The 21814-nt window shown below is 35.9% G+C and overlaps 1 protein-coding gene and 1 long non-coding RNA gene across 2 annotated transcripts; both read right to left on the bottom strand.

Annotated features, from left to right (window-relative positions):
- Positions 1 to 5780: 5780 nt before the first annotated feature.
- LOC136804126 (uncharacterized) lies at positions 5781 to 18748 on the bottom strand. Its single transcript, XM_067060866.1, has 13 exons — positions 18580 to 18748; positions 15441 to 15606; positions 14131 to 14367; positions 13830 to 13945; positions 13324 to 13442; positions 10327 to 10615; positions 9826 to 10005; positions 9087 to 9366; positions 8727 to 8783; positions 8484 to 8525; positions 7994 to 8053; positions 7158 to 7220; positions 5781 to 6051 (listed from the first exon to the last, which is right to left on the bottom strand). The coding sequence occupies exons 1-13, from the start codon at positions 18721 to 18723 to the stop codon at positions 5981 to 5983; spliced, it is 1824 nt and encodes a 607-aa protein (XP_066916967.1). The 5' UTR covers positions 18724 to 18748; the 3' UTR covers positions 5781 to 5980.
- A 13-nt stretch (positions 18749 to 18761) lies between these two features.
- On the bottom strand, positions 18762 to 19851 carry LOC136804125 (uncharacterized). The gene is made up of 3 exons (XR_010846241.1): positions 19785 to 19851; positions 19076 to 19243; positions 18762 to 18775 (listed from the first exon to the last, which is right to left on the bottom strand). It is a non-coding gene; the product is annotated as an uncharacterized lncRNA (long non-coding RNA).
- Between the last annotated feature and the right edge of the window lie 1963 nt (positions 19852 to 21814).

Genomic DNA, 21814 nt, shown 5'->3' with positions numbered 1-21814 from the left:
TCACTGCAAAATGTCACTGAATTTCCTGACTATGAAACAATGGAATTCAAATCCCTAGCCATGAAAGATAATCCCCATCGAGTTTCAGTCCGTTATTTTTATCCCCATTGGCTGAGAAAATCCTACTGGTTCGCTATGAGAAGGTCGTGTATTTACCTAAAATAGTTTGAGTTACAGCGATAATCGATATTAAAAATAATTAAATATGTGCCCAAGGTTCGCTTCCAAAATATTCATAGTTTTCAGTGTACTTTCAATCGTGCAGTTATAGGACGTATTTTCGTATTCTAAACGTTTTCTTTTGACTTCCTTTTCTCTTTCTCCAACAAGAGACGAAACTTTCGATGCTTTAACCATTTTTTAACAAGTTCGGTTGTTAATTGTTGTTTAGAAATGTCGAAATCGTTTTTTGTTGAGATACATTTCCAAACTGTATCGTATTCCTCAACAATGAGGCAAGTGAGGTGGTTCTCATCAAACTTACCCACAAAATCGATCTCGAAATCTCGAATGAGAACAAACAATATTGCTTCTAGCAAAAGAGATTCTACCTCACTCATCCGGTTTGAAATGATGTTGCTAGACTCATTAGCAGCACTGAAAGACGTTAGGGTCGACGTTTGACTGAGGCATGGTTGGATTCTTCTTCTTCGTTTAGAGGAGAAAGTTTCAGGTCTCCCATTTTGGCATCTTTTGCAGAAACAAGATTTGCCACATTTAATGCCTCTCGTTAAGCATGAACAGTTGTCATTGTATTGACAATGGGATGAATCCTCTTTCTTGCTCCTCCTTCCGCACCTACAGCTTGTTTTAGTTGGACCGGTTACCATACTTATCAATGATGTAAATTGGGTTTTGTTTGGCCCACACCATACGTAAAACGTGTTTTGTATGGCTAGGCCTTGCCTCGGGGCAATTGGCAAAAACGGCATACCAAAGCAAGCTGGTACCAAAACGATCATGATTCCAAGTGAATTTGCTAAAGCTTCTGGATGTGATTGTGTTTTGTCTTCGCAATACACCTCATAATCATCTTCATTGAACTGTAGCTCATCTTCGATGATTGAAAAAAGGTTAGAAATGATGGTTTTGGTTGGACTATCTTTTCTTATACCACTCCTCTCAAGAAATGATTGGTATTTCGAGCTGACATCAGTATACCGAAGCATATCTGATAGCTGCTGTGCAATAGTATCAACAAAAGGACCAGAATGTCTCATTTGAGCAAGACCTAGCGTTTGCATGATTGAATCGATTGGAAAATTGTTATCTATTTCCTGAGCCTGCAGATATTCCATGGGTTGCCATACATCTGCAGGTAAAGAGGCGAAACCATCGGTACCAAAGAGGCGGTAGAGCAGGTCGGAATTCATCTTCGCTTGAATTTCTTTGAATTGTTTCGCAATGGCGATGATTCGTCTCGTTCTCCCAGCTATAAGGAAAATAAATAATTGATTATAAATTTGCATTCTAAAAAATTAAACAATAGTTAACATTTCCTTAATTCCCTAATCGACTCTACAGGATTTCCGAAAAAAGAGAAGATTATAATAAAACAGATACAAAAGTACACATGTTGTGCTTCTTTATTTTTCTTGTGTTAATATGCAATAAATATAAAGCAAATAAAGTATATCTACCTCTTACGACCCGGGGGGGGGGGGCACTCAAGGAATTTTCATAGTATACTTACAAATAGACTCTTTTACATTGTAACCGCTATGATCGGCATGTTCACATGGCATGTCTTCATCGTCATGCATGTAGAGTGAATCGATAAGAAACGGTTCGTCGAAGTCGATGTTGTTATTGACAGGAGCATCGGAAATCCCGAAATGATGATCTTCTTTAGCAAATTGCCAGATAGGCCAGACGTGTTTGATATTGACTTGTTGTCCCTTTGTGCCTATTTTCGTTTTCTTTCTCTCGTTGTGATAATAAAATAGCGAGTTAAAAAGTGCCTCCGCTGTGTCGACACCAAGTCTATTTCTTGGCAATAAGATCCGCATTTGCCGGTGAAGGTTTTCGTTCTTGTTGGTTCCGTGGCCTGTGATTCAAAATAAAAAGAAAAAATAAAACCTCTGAACTAACCTAATAAGTGACCTCCGCTCAAATGGTTTGAACAATAAAACTGCTGGGGCCCAGAAAGGATCTGCCTTCCGTGAAAAGCACTTATAAAGCACCGATAAATATCATAGAATCGGAAGAACAACTCCCTCTCTTCTAGAGCAGGTGTTTTCAAAAATAGCCTACTTTTAATAGCCTTAAGAGTTTACGCGTGGATTCTTACAAAGTAGTTGCTTATAAGCTGTTCCTCGTTTACTTTGTAAGAAATAGTTACCGAACGGTTTATGGCAGTCTTTCAAGGGTTATGCCTTTGATTCTTATAAAGTAGATGTTTTTAAGTAAAATACACATGCCCCCATATTGTGTACTGTTTCTTGCTTGAAGATATGAGTGTCTCCTCCCTCTTTACGAAGACAATCACCTCGTTGGGCTTCAAAACACCACCGGGTAGCTGAGGCAGGGGTGGCAATTTACATACCTACAGGAATACCAGATAAACATCCAAGATCGACATGCACTTTTAAATTATCCCACTGTTTTAGGAACTTGCTGGTCAAGACTTTCCAGCCTTTGAATTCGACATTCTCCCAGGTTGTGAGGAATGTCTCCATGTTTTTTATAATTTGATTTGGTGGTGGGGTTGGCTTTGATCGTTCATCACCAGTATCATTGATGTCTCGAAAGACGAGTGTCAACTCTTTGCACATGTCCTGACAGTAAGGGTGCCGTTTACTGATTGTTTTTACCAACCGCTGCACTGCGTGAAACAAATCTAATTTCACCTAAAAGAAAGAAGATTAGCATTTTTCGAATTTGCGTATTCATATTAGTTTGAAGCGACGTCATTTTTTAAATTTAGGATGTATTCAAATTAAAAGTCAACCTTGTTTCCTGCGCATTATCAGCTTTTTTGTGCTTTACTATATAGCGCTGTATATATTCTCTGGCGTCCATCAGTAGTGCAAATAAAGCCTGTGATACACGAGCACAAGGTTGACTGAAAGTTTCATGCTAATGGTCTAACGTGCCTAAATTCTAAAAATGTTTTGTTAATAATGATGAAAGTCTAGAAAGAAAAGGTTTTTATTACTGCTGATGTACGTGAAACGTTCAAGCGAAAGTTATAATTGCGGATTGGCGTAGGTTTTGAAGCGCTTGACATGTTTTAATAATGAACTTAAATTACCAAACGGTTCAAAATACAACGAATTCACGTTGATATACACTATTCAAGGAGTGCCTTCTCACTAATAAAAGCTCTAATAAAAGTATTGTTTTACCATCAAATCAAAATCATGGGGCGCGTTCACACTGGAAAGTTTCCTTAATTTAATCCATTAAAGTCAAAGAAAAAGATTTATGATGGATGAATAACTGGTCTATTACAGTTCTTTGTAGGTTCACGAGATCTATTATAGCATGTTAATTGATTTTGCTTATGGCTTCTCATTGGTAGATTTGCTAGGTAATAAAAGTTAGATGGAGTAACAACTTTTCTGTAATAGCCACAAATCTCTCCCCTGGCTGCTTCTGTATTAATCTCCTCCTGAATCAAAAAAAGAGATTAGGCATGGAGACGAGGTTGTCAATTCCCTAGATAATTAGAATAAGGACAAAAAGAGTTTACAAAAACAAAAAAAATCTTACTATAGCATTCGGGAAAACTTCTGCGAGTTTATGTTTCCACGTGCAACAGTTATCCAAGTATATGTGCGTGATGTGTGGGTTACGGACGGATAAGTCTTTGAAAATATCTTCAACAAGATTGAATGATGTTCCTTTGCACATCTTGTATCCCAGAATTTGTCCTTTCTCATTCATAAATAGAAATAAGGAGTCGACAACTTTAACCCACTTTTTGTTTTGGTCAAGGTATCCGATGTTAGTCGCAACTTTAAACGTGTGGTCACAACTAAGATACTCACAGTTGATATTTTGCATTTTTTCGTTATAAACTTTTTTATACATGTTGTAGTTGTATAAAAAGCAACCACGCAAAAACTGTTCAGATGGTGGCCGCGTTATAGCTTCATCGGTGATTTCATTAAATTCATATTTATTTGGCAAGAAAAATGCATTTCTACGGTGATATTTGTCAATGATACCCTCCGTAAAAATCTTTTGCGTTACTGAAAAGGAATTACCATGATCAACAAGCCGATTTACCAAATCAAATGCCTCCATTGTCAGTCCACTATCGTGGCTCAAAATAAACGGGACCTCAGCTGGATTCATTTGACGAAGTATACCAGCGTGATACGAGCTAACTGAATGTGAGTTCATACAATGATATCGTCTACCCACCAAAGCAATGAACCAATTTACATCCCATATCTTTCGTGGCATCATTGAATTTGAACTTCCAGCTTCCCAACTATCAAACAAAGTTTGTGGTCTGTGCAATCTTGAATTTGGATTTCCATCTTGATGGCACAATGGACAAATAAATGTTTTACATGGCTGTTCTAATGGATCCCAGAACAGCAATATGGGCAAAATTACCGAGTCAATGGTCTTTTGATCAACCAATTGCATGCAGTCAAGTCTTGACAGATGATTACAATTCCCAGCATTTATCACCGTGTTGACAATTTCCATGCATTTTTTGTTTAAAATCATTTTGTTTTTTCTTTATTCTTTTCTTTTGACTTATTTTTTTATAGACGACCTGTAAAGAGAAAGGTAGAAAATTATAGATATTTAAGACCATTTTTATTTTTTTTAATTTTAAATGTTCACTTTTTCTTGCTTCGAAAAGTTTAAACATTTACCTCAAGCAGCATATACGTCTTGAAACTTAATGCTTCAGACTGAGTGCACGGAGTAGTAGCTAGGTAGGAATATATCGAACACCAAGAGTTGTGAAAGACGGGAGGTCACAGCAAAATATGCAATGCAATGCTCAACGGGTATAGTGCGCTGGCTTCTGAGGGGGGGGGGTTCAGGGGTACCCGATTCCGCAACTCCACCAATTTTTTCCCCAATTTCTGTCAAACCGTCTTATATTGAACCAAAATTCCGTCACCGAAAATTCCTTTGAAATTCAATATTTTTGTCGAAAATTCCGCAAATTTTTGAATATCTTTTACCAATTCCGAAATTCCACAAATTTTTTGCTAAATTCTGTTTTTCCGCACTAAAATTGTCTAATTTTCTGTCTCCGTCAGAGAACCCGATTTCCGTAATTCCGTCTAAATTTTCGCCAAATTCCGCCACTCCGTCCGAAAAAAGGGCCGATTCCGCTCCTCCGCCAACCATGAAACCCCCCCTTCTGAAGCCGATGGTCAGTCCTTATTTTGTGAAAGTTCTCAAAGCCCGCATGCGGTGCGATGGTTTGATGGAGTTTGATCTGTTTACAATCATGGTTGTAATATTTGAAAAAAAGGGAAATTCCCACGAAATCTTATAGCCACAATCGATTTGGAAGCGCTCTAACTTAGGTTGGAAGGGTAGAGTTTTAACTATGAGACTGAAGACTGGATCCAAAAGTTTAAAAATGGTCCAATAAGGCTCAGAAGTCTGGAAGTCTGAAAACCCGTGCCAAATTGATATATCCGATTGAATTTCTAACTAAATCCAGTCGCTAACTTTTTTGTTCCTGTATTTTTTGCATGTAATTCAATATGACGGATGGAAAGATGAAAAGGTCTATAAACTGTCATTTTTGCATAAAGGTCTTATATTATATATTATCCATCTGTAAATAAACTTTATATATATAAAAAGAAAAAATAATGATATTTGTGGAGCTTTTATCTATCATTTCCTAATTTTGACAAACCAGTCAGTGAAAACACTTTCAGCCCAAAATTTCAGCTTTACACTTTATCTTCAATTTAGCTGTAAGTGTGTCAATTTATACTGCAAGTTTCACTCAGAAAAAAGCCATTCACCAAAAGGATGATAACAGATATCATTTACCAGCTCTTCTTTTTCCCTCAACAAGTTCATTTCCAGAAAGTTTATCATGTAAACCATCCAACTCTGAAATTAATAAGTAGGATGTGTGACTGTGTTAAAAATAAAAAGCTTCTTGTATAAGTTAATAAGGCCCTAATGATAGATTTTCAAAAATTAAAATGTTCTCATTTAAAGAAAATTGCCTTAGTTCAATTATTTTTTCATTCAGTCAAACCTTAATGTTCAGTAATGTTAGAATGCTTGCTTAATTCATAATAGATAATAATTTAAAGCATCATTTAAAAGTATCAATTAGTTCGAAAAATGAACTTAATGTTGTAAAAAATCAACATTTTTATGGAATATGTTCCCTAGAAAACAAAATCCTGAGAGGGTCAAAATAGGGTGGTCTTTATGTCAAAATGTCCCCAAAAATTTCAGTGTCACTGTTGCAAATATATTACAGAAGCAGCCGGCGGAGAGATTTTTTAGAAATATGTGTTCTTATCTTCTAGGAAACCAAATATTTCAATCTTTTGTACAAATGATGGAAATGATGTCTTCTGATTTCTAGGAAACCTAATGCCAAGATATACTTGTAAGATATTTGTTTGTTTTTTTCCACGAAAGATGTGTTCTAAAATTTTCTAGGGTACTAGGCAACAACATTACATCAATTTTCTCTTGATCATACCCCTGTCTCCTTAAATTCAGGCACGACGCAACGGGTACGGCAGGTACGGCGGCCGCCGTACCAGATTTTCACAAAAATACCCGAAGTTTTCCTCTTCGTCGGTCAAATCGCTATAAAATCGCTTAAATTTCCTCATTCGCCGTACCAGATATAAAAAGCTTCCGTCGTGCCTGAAATTGATGTGTTCTGAAGCTTTCTAGGGTTACCTCCCAAGAACACGTTAGAAGAACTTGATTATACCCCTGTCTCGTCAAAACACATCATTATTTCTAGCTGATAAATTTTCAAAGAACTGATCAGAACAGATGAAAATTTCTAGCTGAGATATGCTCTCAGAACACATCGGAAAAAAAGGTCGCCTCGCCGGCTGCTTGCGATATTAGCTCTATAACGTATTTGTTTCATTCTTTTGAAATTCTCACTCTCTTTTTTCTCTGTTCAAAATTTAAGATTATTTGTCTGTTGAAACATGGGATTCTGCTTGAATTAATTTTACCTTTGTTCTTGTTTTGCTTGTTCTTCTTGTTTGGTTCCTTGGTATGTTTGCCATCAGTGTCGCCTGTAAAGTAAAGTTACCATATTTAAATATCTCGGTCAGTTTTTGTCCGAAAATTAATCCACACAAAATCCACTTAAGGTAGTTTTTATGTCGTCAGATTATTGGTTATAACTTTCTAAGAAAGCATTCCCGATATTCTGGAAATATGAACTGTTGACAGAGGACGGTATATGGGATTTTTGGACCTGTATGTAATGAAGAAGTCACCAAAAACTACAGTTTTGGTTGTCTCCAGAAAGCATGTTTTAAATTCTCGTTCAGCCCAGGGATTTTGTAAAGCTAATCACTATTACATACTGTATAGTTAGTTTTCAAACATTTAATCAAAAATGACCGATTTCAACAAAGTAAAGAAGGGAAGCAAAATTGAAAAATTTTAGACAATAAAGTACATTTTTATAAGAATACCCTTAATGTGTAGGCTGCTGGCATCCACTAACATTTTGTGATCTTAGAAATACACTTAAAAATGCCTCCATATAAGTAGAGTTTGAAAAGATCATGATAAGATTGAGAAGGCTCCCATTTTTTTAGTACAAATGCAACATTTGTTTGATTTAACTCTAGTGAGATAAGAGTTTTAAAATATACTTGACAATTATAGTCAAAGAATGATTCAAATATGACTGCAGTTTATATGAACACGGATGAAGAGATGAATGCTTTTGAATAAAATCTTCTTCTTTAACTGACTGAAAATTGGGAATTTACAGGATATGTCTTAAGTACTTTTTGAAAAAAGAGCTGGGATTCAGATTAAACGCTGATTTTACCTATGTTCCTCTTTAATTTTGGGTGCTTGTTATGTTTGTCATCCGTGTCATCAGTGTCAACTATAAGTAACAAGTAACAAATATCTAAGTTTATTAGCCCTGGATTGACTTATCCAATATCTTTCAGGAATTTGGAAATTATTGGTCAAAATATCAAAATTTAGATCCAACCAAAATGAAAAAAAAAAAATTTTCGTTTTTTTTTTGGCCTAAATGAGCCCTGAAATTCATCAAAATTTCTCAAAATAAGGCAAAACAGAACAAATATACGCTGTCATTTGCCAAAATTAGTTCCCGCCAAAATTTAAAAATTTCCCATTCGCCAAAATAAGTCCCCCCCAAAATTAATTTCGTTTAGGATTTTTGCTGCCCGCCAAAATTAGTTCCCGCCAAAAAAAGTTCCCTTAAGGTACCCCGAAATCCAACATGAAAATTGAAATCTGCAACCTGCTAGCTGCAAATAAGTAAAAAAGAAGTATTCTAAACTTACTAGTATTATTGATGTCAGACAGACCAGAAATTTCTTCACCATCTAAAGAAAATTCATAAAGCATAAAGAATTGACTCTCAAGTTTAACAAAAGTCATCCACCTTGAATTAAATTCAGAATTTAGAATTCTTTTTAAAAAGTGAATTTAACGAGTATATTTAATATTTAATTATATGATAAGTAGATGTGTAATCCTTTTTTCGATATCAAATTTTAATGTTTATTGACAGATATGTTTCTTACCTGAGTTTGCTGCCTCGCTTTCCTCTTCAGTGAGTTTTTCCGATACATTCTTCACCTCTAAACAATATGAACAGTTTTCTTGCAATATTTATGCAAATTTTGTTTTTAGAAAATCTGACCTTGGGGCAATTTTGCAAGACCCTGCAAGACCAACAAAGCTGTCATCATAATCTTGAGGATTTTTCCTTGTGATGGTGGGTTTTCAAGTATCAAACTTCTTTTGCAACTTGTTCTTTCAACATTTTCAGCAAAAACCCCAAAAAATAGCATTTTCTTGAAGATCCAGAATATGATCATTTAAAGGGTGGGTCTAGCTTTAAAATTGATACATTCCAGATATTTCTAGAAAAAAAACTATACCTCTATATTTTTTTTGAAAATCTTCATCGAAGAGATGGATTTTCAAATGAACACAATTAATGTGTTCCTGTTTTCCACTCGCATTTTTTCGCCCGGTCAGCATTTTCTTCCCCGTGCATCCCAAACTTTGACTGGTTATAATCCTTCCAATCCTTTTCACCTCAGAGTCCGTCAATTTTTCATTTGAAAGTCTAGCGACGTTCGTTAGACTTATGGCCAGGCAACTTGCTTTGCAAAATAGATTTGTCGAGTGTCTGCAGTCTTTCAAGTAGTTGGTGCACTAAATTGTGATAAAAAGTTAATAGATTATAGCTTCAACTGTGGTTTTGTTTCACTTTCATTTTTCAATACTATACAAGAAGGGGGTACTTAGGGCTGCTTTTTCACTACGCTAGATAGATAAGTGGTTCTCATCAACGGTCCTTTTCATAAATTTCTAAGGGTTGTAAAAAATATACAATGAAGATTCGTGCTTAACATCAGATTTTGATCGCTTCATATCAGCATTCCATTTTCTTGATGATGGATGGTCATCATATCAGATGTATGTTTGTCTATTAATCATTTACAAATTGTAGCGTTTGTACATTCAAGTAGGACCTCTTTGGACCTCTTTTACAAAATTTCATTTGGTAAAAATCAATCAAAATTTGAGGAAAATTCTCTCCAATTGCCACAAAAAGGTAATTTTATGTGTTTCGTCTTTAAGAACTTGTAAAATTTTTTAATGCAACGATACCTCAACAATGGATGATGCTTTTATCACCATATCCTTGACATATTTAACCAGATCGTCGTCTGACTTCTCCTCTTTTTTTTGATGGGCGGAGATCTTCATGAAGGGCTGAAGATGCACCTTCAAAAATTTTTGATTGAGACTCATTACCGAGTCCATTGAATGTCCAGCTTGAAGTAAAATCTATAAGGAAAAGGATTATCATCTGTTTCAAATTTTTTTTGCGTTACTGAGAACCTGAGAATCAACAACCTTCCGTCGTGCCACATTTTTTATCAAATGAAAATTAAAGTTTCGTCAAGATTTTTTGAAGTGGTTTCGTAGTACGTGTTGAAGCACAATAATCGAATTTAACAACGGTTAAAAAAAACCTAGATTGAGATAATCTTAAGAGCTCATGTTTTTCAAAAAATAAAAAGGCTATATGGGTCGATAAAAACAGTCTTAAAATTATCTTATTTAAACAGGTTATTTGTGAAAAATATTGATTTTAAGCAATGATACCTTTCCTGTGAAATACATCAGGAGGGCATAATTTTGATCTGACCTCGGGTCGCCCTGTTTGAATAAAGATTTTTCCTCTTCTTTTAAGATGGTGTTTATTTTCTTCATCAGAGGATCTGTAATGATACCAGGGCCGATGCAGTCTTCCAAGCCAATGTATTGGGTAAAACAACTGGCCACGTCTGATGACTTTTGGGTAACGTCTAGAGCAAATTTTAGCTTTGTGATTACCGATAGACGCTCCGTGTTTGTTCTTATAAAAGGAACGAGAACAACTCTCGAGATGAACCTACAAAACAAATTGTTTGTGCGTTTTAATAACTTATTTATCATTGCTCTTCAATTCTCAAAAAAAAGGGTGGTGGGTGGTTATTTACCAAGGGTGTCAATATTAAAATACCCTCTTTGAAGTGAAATTTCTGAAGGTATATGATTTTAAAGAATAAGACCTTTTTTCATTGGGACGAGAAATGATGAATTACAATTTTGATAGGTCATTTATCAAATTTGGTACACCTACAAAGGTAATGTGAATTATTTAATAAAATATCTATTTTGTGAAATTGCCCAAATCCGTCAAACATCTATCTATCCAGCTTCTATTAAGTAGTCTATTATGTTTTCCTTTTTTTACTGCATAGCTGGGGATACTGGACCAAACATGTGTACTACTTTAGACGTACAAACTTTCGCAAGCAGAAGCGATTTTCGCAAATTTTGGCCTTTTTCGCGAAAGTAAATGTCTTTGAAAATTCTAAACAGGGCAATTCGGGAAAGTTTATGCTCGCGAAAAATTTTCAAAAAGGTTTGAAATCTATAAAACCTCGAAATTGTAATAAATATCAAATTCTCGGCATATTATTATCCTTTAATGCCTTTTCAAACTCGAAGAGCAATCGTCTTTAGCAGATTTAAAGGGACATGAAAGTAGTAAAATGTAAACATTGCGCGAACCACGTGTCATTAAAGAGAACAATTAAAATCACGTGTCCAAAACAAACTTGTAAAACAATTGAACAATCAAAATTAGCCATATTTGGTTTGATTTTTTATTTTGACATGTGACATTTGTTTTGATTTTGTATCCGCTGCATACAGTTTGTTTACAAACTTCGCAAATACTGTTATGTCTCTTTAAGGAATATCTTTCACTTTTAAGGCAATTTTTATTCGAAAATTCTCATTTTTATCCTACGATTTGCGAAAGTTTATGCTTGTGAAAAACACTTTTCCCTTAAATTGGCGAAAGTATATGTCGTTAATTTCGCGATTTTTCGACCTCGCGAAAGTTTCTGCTCGCGAAAGTTTGTACGCCTAAAGTAACTTGTAAGTACCACGCCGAGAGTACATTTTTTCATATAATTCTTCTGAAAGTCATTGATTGGTCATGAATGTATTTTTTTAGGCAAAATTTGCACAAGGTACTAAGTTGAAAATTTACTTTAAGTGCAGTGGCGTTGTGGCAGGGGGGCCGGGGGGCCATGGCCCCCCCCCAGCGGAGCTTTTTTGAAGGGGCGCCGAAGAGCAAGGGGCGTCAAAGGAGATTTTTTTAAACGCCTCAATCTTAAAAACCTTACTTTATGCGCCTTAAATTGCGCCCCAGGATCAATTTTACTGAGATAGTTTTAAAATACTTGCAATTTTTTTCGCTCGCTTCGCTCGCAATACAGTTTAATTGATAACTTTTTTGCAATCTAGCTAATTTACAAGTTTTTTTGTGTACAATATAGCATTATTAAATGAAAGACCAATTTGCTGACAACAATATTGAAATCATAAAACACAAATTTTTTCGCTCGCTTTTCTCGCATTACACATTGTTTCTTTAAGTTTCTTTTCACTCTAGCAAGTGTCAAATTTGTCTATTTTTATTTAGTAGTTTAGGGTAACATACAGTTGATTTTCAAAATTTTCTAGTCGGCCCCAACCATATGGTGGGGCTTTTTTTTTCCTTTTCCCATTCATCAAAGATATATCTACTCTTCTCCACTAAACACACTAAATATTTCCTTCCTCATTATGCCTAGGCAAATGAATTAGTAAAAGTTTAAAAACTGTTGGGTGGGGGCACCACTTTGGGAAATTGGGGGGGGGGGGCGCCATTTAAAAAAAATGACTTTGGCCCCTCCAGAAAGATTTTCCCACAACGCCACTGTGGTACCCCACATAGTGCATACGCACTAGTCTCAACTTCAATAGATTCAAATCATTGATAGGCCCGATTGTAAAACAATTAAAACCAGTGTCTATCTAGGCTCTCAAAATCAAAATTTTTAAAAATGAGAAAAAGATCCCTAGATTTTCACCCAAGGAATAAATCTGCCAAATTTTAGCCAAACCTGACCATTTTAGAAGTCTCTAGGCTGCCCAAAAATTTAGAAACCCACACACACGCACACAATTGAGAAAGTGTTTTACTGTACATGTTTTAAGTTTAACACTTATTATACGGAGGCTCAGATAGCATATACGCTAGCCTGAAATATTTTTCAAGTCGTAAATTCTTTTTCTGTTCTAATTCACATTACAGTGTGTGAGTGAGTCTTTGAACAGGCTTTTTTATGGTTCGACATAGCGTCAGCCCCTCCCCTACTGGTTGGGGGGACCTATGTACTTGGGGGAGCTAAAATCTCATCACTTAACGTAGGGGCTAACATAATTCAGCTTAATGGTTGGCTGAAATTGAAGCTCATGAATCTGAAAAATCTTCGCCTGCGCCACGATATCTTTATAGAAAGTGTGCAAAATATTTTATCTTAAACTTAGAAGTGAACGCAATTCACATTAGAAAACCCTTTTTTACTGGGTCAATTTTTTTCTAGGGTCAAAAGTCCTGGGGGCTAACAAAAACTTCATAAATCTTTCAGGGGGACTGAAAACTCACGGGGGGGGGGCTAATTTTTTCCTGGGACCCCTTGTTCAAATTTTGCGATTAAATTGGCGCTAGATTTAATTAAATTTTATGTATTATCACCCGTTGTCTGTTTCTCTACTCACCTTTCATGAAAAACCGGATCGGTAACTTTCTTTAAAAAACAACCATTTGTTGTCGATACCGGCATTGTCAAGGGTGGACCTGCCTGTACGGCACCTTTATCGCATTTTGAGCGTTGTGACTGAAAAAGAAAATAATTTTACTTCGAGAATCCTATTTCATGACCGGTTAAGCATATAGCAAAACTGACCCCTAATGTTAGATATTCGTGAAATTTTAATCAAAGACATGCATAAACTTTCTGTTGCTGTTGTAAAAATCTTGACCCAAGAATATTATTTCTCGTATTATTTTGAGTTTCTTTCTGATACCGTTGGGAGGAAAGTTATACTGATATGTGAGGCCTGAATTAAAACGAAATGGCCTCTTTTTTCTCTTGTATTTTATTAAATACTCAAACCTTTGTAAGTTTTCAATAAATTGTAAGTAAGCTCGAAGAAGTTCAAGTAACACCATGAACTTTTGATCAAAACTGCCACTGCTAGAATGGAAAATTTTGGAAACTTACGTTATTGTATACAAGCATAGCCATCTCTCCCAAAACAGAAAAATTCTCAGCGTCTTCCCACAGCAGAGGGATCGGGGCTGATGCAACCAACTCTGCCATTGAAGCGTATGTAGGATCTAAAGAGTAAAGGAGCTAGTTTTAGTGAATTTGTAGCTTTGCATCATCTTTCATCATATTATTATTTTTTCTATAGCACTCATCTTCAAGCAAAAAGAAATGTAGTTTCCATTTTTATTGCCAATTCTTTCGCTTTATTAATTTTGGAGATTGGATTTTTAATGAAAAATCTGAGGAACCTTACCATAGATGTTACTGGTGACACCAACAGACCGCATCACTAGTTTTGTAATCGTTGATTTCGTCGTACCAGTGGGCCCGATGACAATAGGCATCGGTACGAAGCCGAAAGTTTTCATTATTGATGAGAAGTTGAGTGCCATAAATGCTGCACCAAAGATTTGCACAGCGGCAGGAAAGTTTGAGCCAGAACTCTTCTGAACCACCTCAACGAGAGATTTGAAACTTCCATTCAAATTTTCTAAAATTCAAAGATTGCGACATTTACAGATTTTCAAACAACATAAATAACTAGCCGGTACCCGGCGTCGCACGCCTCGTTTTGGCGAAAAAATCGTCCCCAGGCCCCAAAAATAAAAATTTTCAAAAAATGAAAAAAAAACCCCAGATATTCACCCAACGAACAATTGTGCCAAATTTCAGCCAAATCGAACAATTTTTGAAGTCTCCAGACTGCCCCAAAGTTTTGGGACATACATGGTACAAACTTTCGCGAGCAAAACCTTTTGCGATTTTTGCAAATAGTGCACCGCGCTGAATCTAAAAACAGATTTTATTTTTGACATAATCATTACTCTCGATGTGTCTGTACGAGTTCCAATCCCATAAACCTTTGCGTTAATCTCTTTTGCACGTTAATTGCATCATTTGACAAAAGATATATAACAACTTGCACGTAACTTTAATTGAGCCGTGTTGAATTGTGGGATTGCAACTCGTACAAATGTCAAAAAGAAGTGAAAAGTAATAATTATGACGTATGCGTTGCGGAGCGCTATTTCGACCCTTTTCACGAAAGTATTTAAAAATTCTAGGAAAGGTCATTCGCGAAAGTTTATGCTCGCGAAAAATTCTCGACAAAATAGAAAATCTGTAAACTTTGAATAAGATGTCACTTTTATGTCACTTTTTAGTCTGCTAAAAGACTAGTAAGTCAAGATAAATGTTTCAGGCCAATCCAAGAAGTATTTGTTCCTCTAAGCCGTTTTTTCATGTGAAAATTCTCAATTTAACGCGAAAGTTCATGCTCGCGAAAAATATTTTTTCGTTAAATTCGCGAAAGTAAATGTCGTGAATTTCGCGATTTTTCGTCCCCGCGAAAGTTTCTGCTCGCGAAAGTTTGTTTGCCTAAAGTACACACACACACAGACACACACATTCTCAGATTCTAACTCAACTGAAGTTGAGAAAAGAGTTTGTAATATACTACACTTTCTCCGCACATAGAAAGATATTCGAAATCTTAAGGATGTTTTACAAATGCGCGAAGGATTAATATAGTTTGTGGAAATTAATAATAAAATTCGATCATACCACTGAGGACAAGGCTCCTATTGAATTCTCCGATTACCACGAAGCCTGATTGTTCTTCATCTATCTCCACAACTTCATTGCCAACTTTTTTAAAAAACCGCACCACCTTGGTACCACGTTTTTCTGTCCAATAACCGAAAGAACCATTCGTTTGTTTTCCTTGCCACTGTAAAAGGAAGAGAATTCTATCAGTAGAAGAAATAGCTCCCCCTAATTAAGAGAAGTCAATACCCACCAAGACAAAAACGAAAGGCAACCAGTAAAAAACCAGGTCTATCTGAAAATCCCTAAAGAGTCAGGATCGTAAGCTTTAATTCCCCAAACACACCAGGAAGGTCTGTATTTACACTCATTTTTTTTATAAGCATACGGTCAATTTCGGCTGAAGCTCACTATGCTTAACCCTATGCTTGGTAAAAAAGGTTATGTAAGTTTAGAAAATGTACATTCTTAAGAGACCAGGTTGTGTTATTTATAAGACATTAAACAAAATAAAATCACCAATTTTTCGAATTTTTTTTGTAATTGCTCCGGCCTAGGAGCCTTTAATTCTCTCTTCCGACAACGACGGTCAATAAGGTCAAGACATTTTTTTTTGTTTATCTAATCCGATGATCTATTCCGATTTAATAAAAACGGATTTTCTGGATTTCGATAATATTGCGAAAGTATTTAGAAAAAGATGGCTGCCGAAAGTGGGCTTAGCTGCAAATCTCAGTGAAAGATAGTGATCATTTTCATCATTATTCATGATGTTTTGGATGATTTATGAGAAGTTTGATGCATACTGGTCTATAACAATGTGGAAAGACTTTGGAGAAATTTTGGCCACGAATCGTCAGCTGCTCGAGTGCTTAAATCTTGCATATGGCTAACTTCTCTAGTTTTATGGACGCACAAAACCATAAAACTCTGTAACTTGACAATGGAATGAAACTTTCAAACACACATCCATTGGAATTCGAAGAGAATACTAAAATTACAACATTACAGTGCAAATTTGAAAACGATCTGATCAGTTTTTGTGGTGTTATGTGTATGGCTGAAAATGATCCTGTTTTGTATTCATCATTTTTTGACTGGGCGACCGTTCCTTTTGATTTTTCAAACCCGACACAGATATTTTACAAACATATCACTATGAGAATTCAATAAAGGATACTAAAACACAATTCCTGTGTAAATTTAAACAAGATTGGAAAAAATTCACAGTATTATGGCTGAAAATGATCTTTTTTGGACTTAGTCTTAATTTCATCGCGGCTGACGACCGTTCCTTTTGATTTTTCAAACCCGACACAGATATATTACAAACATATCACTATGAGAATTCAATAACGGATACTAAAACACAATTCCTGTGTAAATTTGAACAAGATTGGAGAAATTTTCACAGTATTATGGCTGAAAATGATCGTTTTTGGACTTTGTCGTAATGTCATCGCGGCTGGCGACCGTTCCTTTGATTTTTCAAACCCGACACAGATTTTTTACAAACATATCACTATGAGAATTCAGTAAAGGATACTAAAACACAATTCCTGTGTAAATTTGATCAAGATCGGAGAAATTTTTACAGTATTATGGCTGAAAATGATCGTTTTTGGACTTTGTCGTAATTTCATCGCGGCTGGCCACCGTTCCTTTGATTTTTCAAATCCGACACAGATTTTTTACAAACATATCACTATGAGAATTCAGTAAAGGATACTAAAACACAATTCCTGTGTAAATTTGAACAAGATCGGAGAAATTTTCACAGTGTTATAACTGAAAATGATATTTTTTGGACTTTGTCGTAATTTTATTGGCTGGGGCGACCGTTCCTTTTGAAGATTTTTCAAACCCGAAACAGGTTTTTTCCAAATATACCACTATTTATTACATACACACTATTGTACCATTTTATTTGGTTTATCCTACTCTCCCCCAAGTATTATCCCAACAGAAAAAATAATACTTAGCTAAAAGCCCGTGGCCTCTAATTTAGGCTATTTTTCTCCCCAAAATTTTATCTGGACAATCAAATCAAGAACTTGGAAATATTTCGACTTCTAAATGTTTATCTCATTTAGCTCCAATTTTGAACTTTTTAGTCGAGGATGAGTGGGCGGGGGGGGGTTGGTTCTTTAGGCAAGAAAGTGCATGTGTAATCACTTAGAAGAGCTAAACTTCCAGCTGGTTTATTTATTTGTTAAGATTATTTTTCATACTCGCTCTGCAATATAGAATTATTACTTTGCTTTCTGATCTGTTCTGATAAGCAGTTTGTGGGGGCACTTTCTTGCCTAAAGAACCAACCAACGTTCTAACACAACTAACTCAACAAGCTCATCTTTCACATCTTTTAATCTCTTAAGCCGGAGCTTCCAGCGCAGCTGGTTTATTCTCTTCTTCATTCTTCTGTTATTTTCTGAAGTTTTGGAAATTATGATTCTAAAAATTTCTTTGGCTGAGTCTCAAGGTATGCTTAGCATAATATGCTTAATTTTTCTGGAAATTTGAGCTTCAGTATGCTTATAAACGTTATGCTTATAAAAAATGAGTGTATACTCTCTAACCTTTCTCAGGCAAGAAAAAGTGAAGCCTTAAAAGATGCGCCGTATTTTTGACGACAGATTGAGCCTAGTAATTCCTATGTTTACGATTGATATTATTTCGAAATTTAGCGGTAAATTTTAGTTTCATTCTGTCATTTGTGTAAAAACCAGGCGAGCCGCTCAAGGCCGCGCAACTTTGGTAGGATTTGTTGGCTTCAAATCCTACGAAGGAGATTGACTTCTAGCCCTTCGGGCTTATACTTCATTGGTAGAGGACTGAAGGAGGATTGACGCCCTTTCCGTATTTTTTTCCTTAAAATATCTTTTGATGGTCAGACATATCTAAAACTTGATTTTTTTTTTCAAAATCGTGTGAAAATTGATAGTCGGAAATATTGCCTTGTCAGCATATTTTATAAACACGGTAGAGAAGATGCGAGAAAAAACAGAATTTCGTAAAGCCTAGACTAGATTCCACTCCTGGCTGAACTTTGCTTTTTGATAATTTTTGATGCAAAACTTTAACCCTGAAAATCGATAAAAGATTGGCAGGTGGATATTTTGGAACTTCAGGCCTTGCACCTATGAAATTAACATACCTTTAGTTTGATCAGCTTGATACATTCTGGTGAATTGTCATACTGTTCCGTTAGATGGTCAAAGTATTCAGTCAAATATTTATCGGCTGTATTTTTTATTGTCTGTATTGTCTTGAGGTACTCTCTGTATTCCAGATTGTTCATGATCCCCCATGAGCTGGACAAGTTTTCGTTAGTCAGATACGACCTCCATCGCCTAGAAGAAGTGGTAATTAAATTGCGCAACAAACTTCAATTTTCAATTTCAATTTTCAGGAAGATTATATTTCGCGAATTTCTCGAGTTTTTCCAAAAAAAACAGCTTGTATTTGAACGAGCCCTTTTTGAAAAGAAATAAATTTTGAAAATTTTTGGTAGTAGCTCCTGATGAACAAAAAGTGATTTTTTTGAAGCCAAGGGACAGAGCTTTAAAATGCTACCATGTTAGACTTGTTCCCCTGCCCAAAGAAATTCAGAGTATCTAATACTTCAAAGTAAAGTATTTAATTTGGCATACTTTTTCTTTGCTGGGTCAGTGACGGTTGATGGTGGGTGCTCAAAGATATACCCCTCGATTGTATCTCCTTCGTCGCACACTGCCCCGATTATTCTTGGGCTCCAATTCGTTGTTCTTTTGCCTCCTACATAGATACATCCATTCTTCACCTCTATGGCAGAAGGTTTGCTGAAAGATAAAGATATGAATTAACAATAAAAAATGCAAAAGATGACCTAGACTAGAGTCTACTTCTGGCTGAGCTTTGCTTTTTGATAATTTCTTATGACGCTGAGCAGTGACGTGGTGGGAAAATTTCTCTGGGGTAGCCAAGGCAAACATGGCGCCCTTTTTATAGATTTTTTGTTTTTGGCGCCCCTCTAAATTTATGGACACAAAAAAGAGAGTGTGTGAGCGAAGCGAGGCAGAAAATTTTGAGGTGATGAGGGGCGCCTTTTTTGTTTTTTTTCATTTGTCAATCTTTCGATATGGGCGCCTGAAAAATCCTTCTTGGCGCCCCTAATTTTTTGGCGCCCCTTCCCAAAAGGGCTCCGCTGGGGGGGGGCTGGCCCCCTGGTCCCCCCTGCCACCAAGCCACTGACGCTGAGTCCAGTGAAAACGTGATCGCACCATCCAGTCTATAAAAAAGCTTTAAGTGGACCCTGGGATAAGTTGGGTTGTCTATGAAAATTTTAAGGAAAAAAGTGTAAATAAAGTGTAAGTAAGAAACCTTTTTCTTGGAGTAAGGTTATTGTCGTCATTTTGGCTTGCCATTCTTTCTCGATTGATCAATTTCTAAAAAAAAATGAAATTGAAATTTTCAGACTTGCTATTTCAGTGTGGTCGTTTAGCATAATTTACGGGAAAACATGAGAACTAGCTGAATCTTTCTCCAGACCTTCACTGTATAATGGTTATGCCTCAGGAAAAAATCCCCTAAAATCCCACTGGTGGAACATCCCTTCTTTGGGACATTTCTTTTTTCCCCAGCCAAAACCCTAAGGAGAAATTTTTTGAAAACTTCAAAACTTATTTTCAGACATTATCAAGTATACCATTCGGAAGCTCTCGAAAAACTATATGAAAGACTTTTAAAGGTTCTTTAGGAGAAGGGAAGTAATGAGAGAGTAATCATCAATGAATTTACCTTTCTGAAAAATAAGTAATCAAAACCTCTCAGCACAGGCTGATATCTTTTAGAGAAAGAACGAGGTGGGAGTCAAGTAAGCTTTCTGTGTCTGTTTGAAAGATCTAATTAGCGTTTAAAAGATGGCAGATGGGCAAGCTTTGGATGAATCTAATTAAGGGCTCCGTAAAACACGAACAACATTTTCACAGTAGGAATTCTTTTTTCGGAGTCTCAGGTTTTATCACGACAGGCTTTTTTCATAAACGGGCGGAAAATTCGAAAAAGGAAATAATTCTTTACCTGTATATTAGGCAGTGCTCGTCTCTAATGATTGACTTTCCATGGAAATTCTTAATGAAATTATTTTGAAATCTTTTTCATACCCAAAGTTCCAACCAAATTATTTAGAAAAAAACCTCCACCCACTATGTGGCAAACATTGTTTCGAGCTATTGACCTAAATTTACAAGACTTTTATAGAGGATCTGCCGAAAGCGGTTTTCTTTCTGTTTTGAAAGGCCTGTCTCGATTTACGGTTTTCTTTTCAAATTTGAAGCAATTGCATTAGTTATCATTACTGAAAAAGTGAAGATTTCTTATGAGTTTATAAGAGCGCTGTTTTTTAATATGCTCGAATTTCACTTAGAGAACAATAATTTCCAATGAATACTGAAATTCCGCTCTCAACAACCGAATCTTTCTTTTACATTATGAGGGATTAAAAAGCGAAAAAATCAAATTTTCAGAATAACAAAATGCTCTTTAGAATATTGTTTTGGCACAAAATATTTCTAAAATTTGCTGTTATCCAAAATTGTTGAAATTAAACGCAGAATAAAAAGGGGTGGTATAATACCAGCATGTAGTATAAAAGTTTCTCTCTGAACTCTAACATGCAGGGTTTGATGAAAAAGATAAGAAAAAATCAAATAAACCGATACATTGACTCACAACAAATACCAAAAATGACCTCCTATCCCAGAATCTTGTTATATCAGAAATTTCATGTATCGTTTTCGACGTGTTTCAAAGAATTTTCGTGGAGTTGAATTATGTCTAATCACAAAAAACCCAGTATGACTTTTTCTTTTTCTTCGTGCGTAAAACACCCCTGTGTCAGTGACTCGGTCAGATCCGCCACGATGGTTAACCCGGTAGAACAAATTGCAAAAAATGGCCTAATTTCAAGCCCCGGTGAAAAAATGAGTGACCCGGTCAAAGTTAATTGAATATTTCAAACCCTGTCAAAATTTGGAAAGTTGTAGTCTAACCCCAGCCAAATCTTGCACTATTCAGATTACTCCGGTGTGACAAAAAATATTAACTCCCCTAAATAATGACTCCCCAGTCATAATAAACTAGTAAATAGTGACTCCCCACCTCAAAATAAACTAGTAAATGAAGATGAAGTTGCTATTTCCTAGGAATCTTGACCCCCCTTGGTTTAAAATGACTCCCCTCTATTATCTATGACAAAATTATTTAAAAATTCATTTGGCTATCCAGGGCTAACTCTACAGAACCCCGTAAGAGAAATACTCCATCTGAGGGAAGCACCCTAAAATGATACCTGGAAGATCTATTAGAAAGGCGAAGGAAGAATATCTTGCAAAGCCATTCAAATACGAATG

Source organism: Clytia hemisphaerica, unplaced genomic scaffold, assembly GCF_902728285.1.
Source record: "Clytia hemisphaerica strain Z4C2 unplaced genomic scaffold, Clytia hemisphaerica genome assembly, whole genome shotgun sequence".
NCBI lineage: Eukaryota > Metazoa > Cnidaria > Hydrozoa > Leptothecata > Clytiidae > Clytia > Clytia hemisphaerica.
Note: the sequence above shows the minus strand (reverse complement) of the source record. Positions and strands in the feature narration are given on the sequence as shown.

What these genes read in the sequence shown, in the direction of transcription:
- LOC136804126 (XM_067060866.1), bottom strand. Translation starts at nt 18,723, where the DNA reads ATGAACAATCTGGAATACAGAGAGTACCTCAAGACAATACAGACAATA. An exon ending in GATCCGGTTTTTCATGAAAG is followed by an intron (nt 10,616 to 13,323) that starts GTGAGTAGAGAA and finishes TTTGTTTTGTAG; the next exon opens with GTTCATCTCGAGAGTTGTTC. An exon ending in CAAGCAAAACAAGAACAAAG is followed by an intron (nt 6,052 to 7,157) that starts GTAAAATTAATT and finishes TATTAATTTCAG; the next exon opens with AGTTGGATGGTTTACATGAT.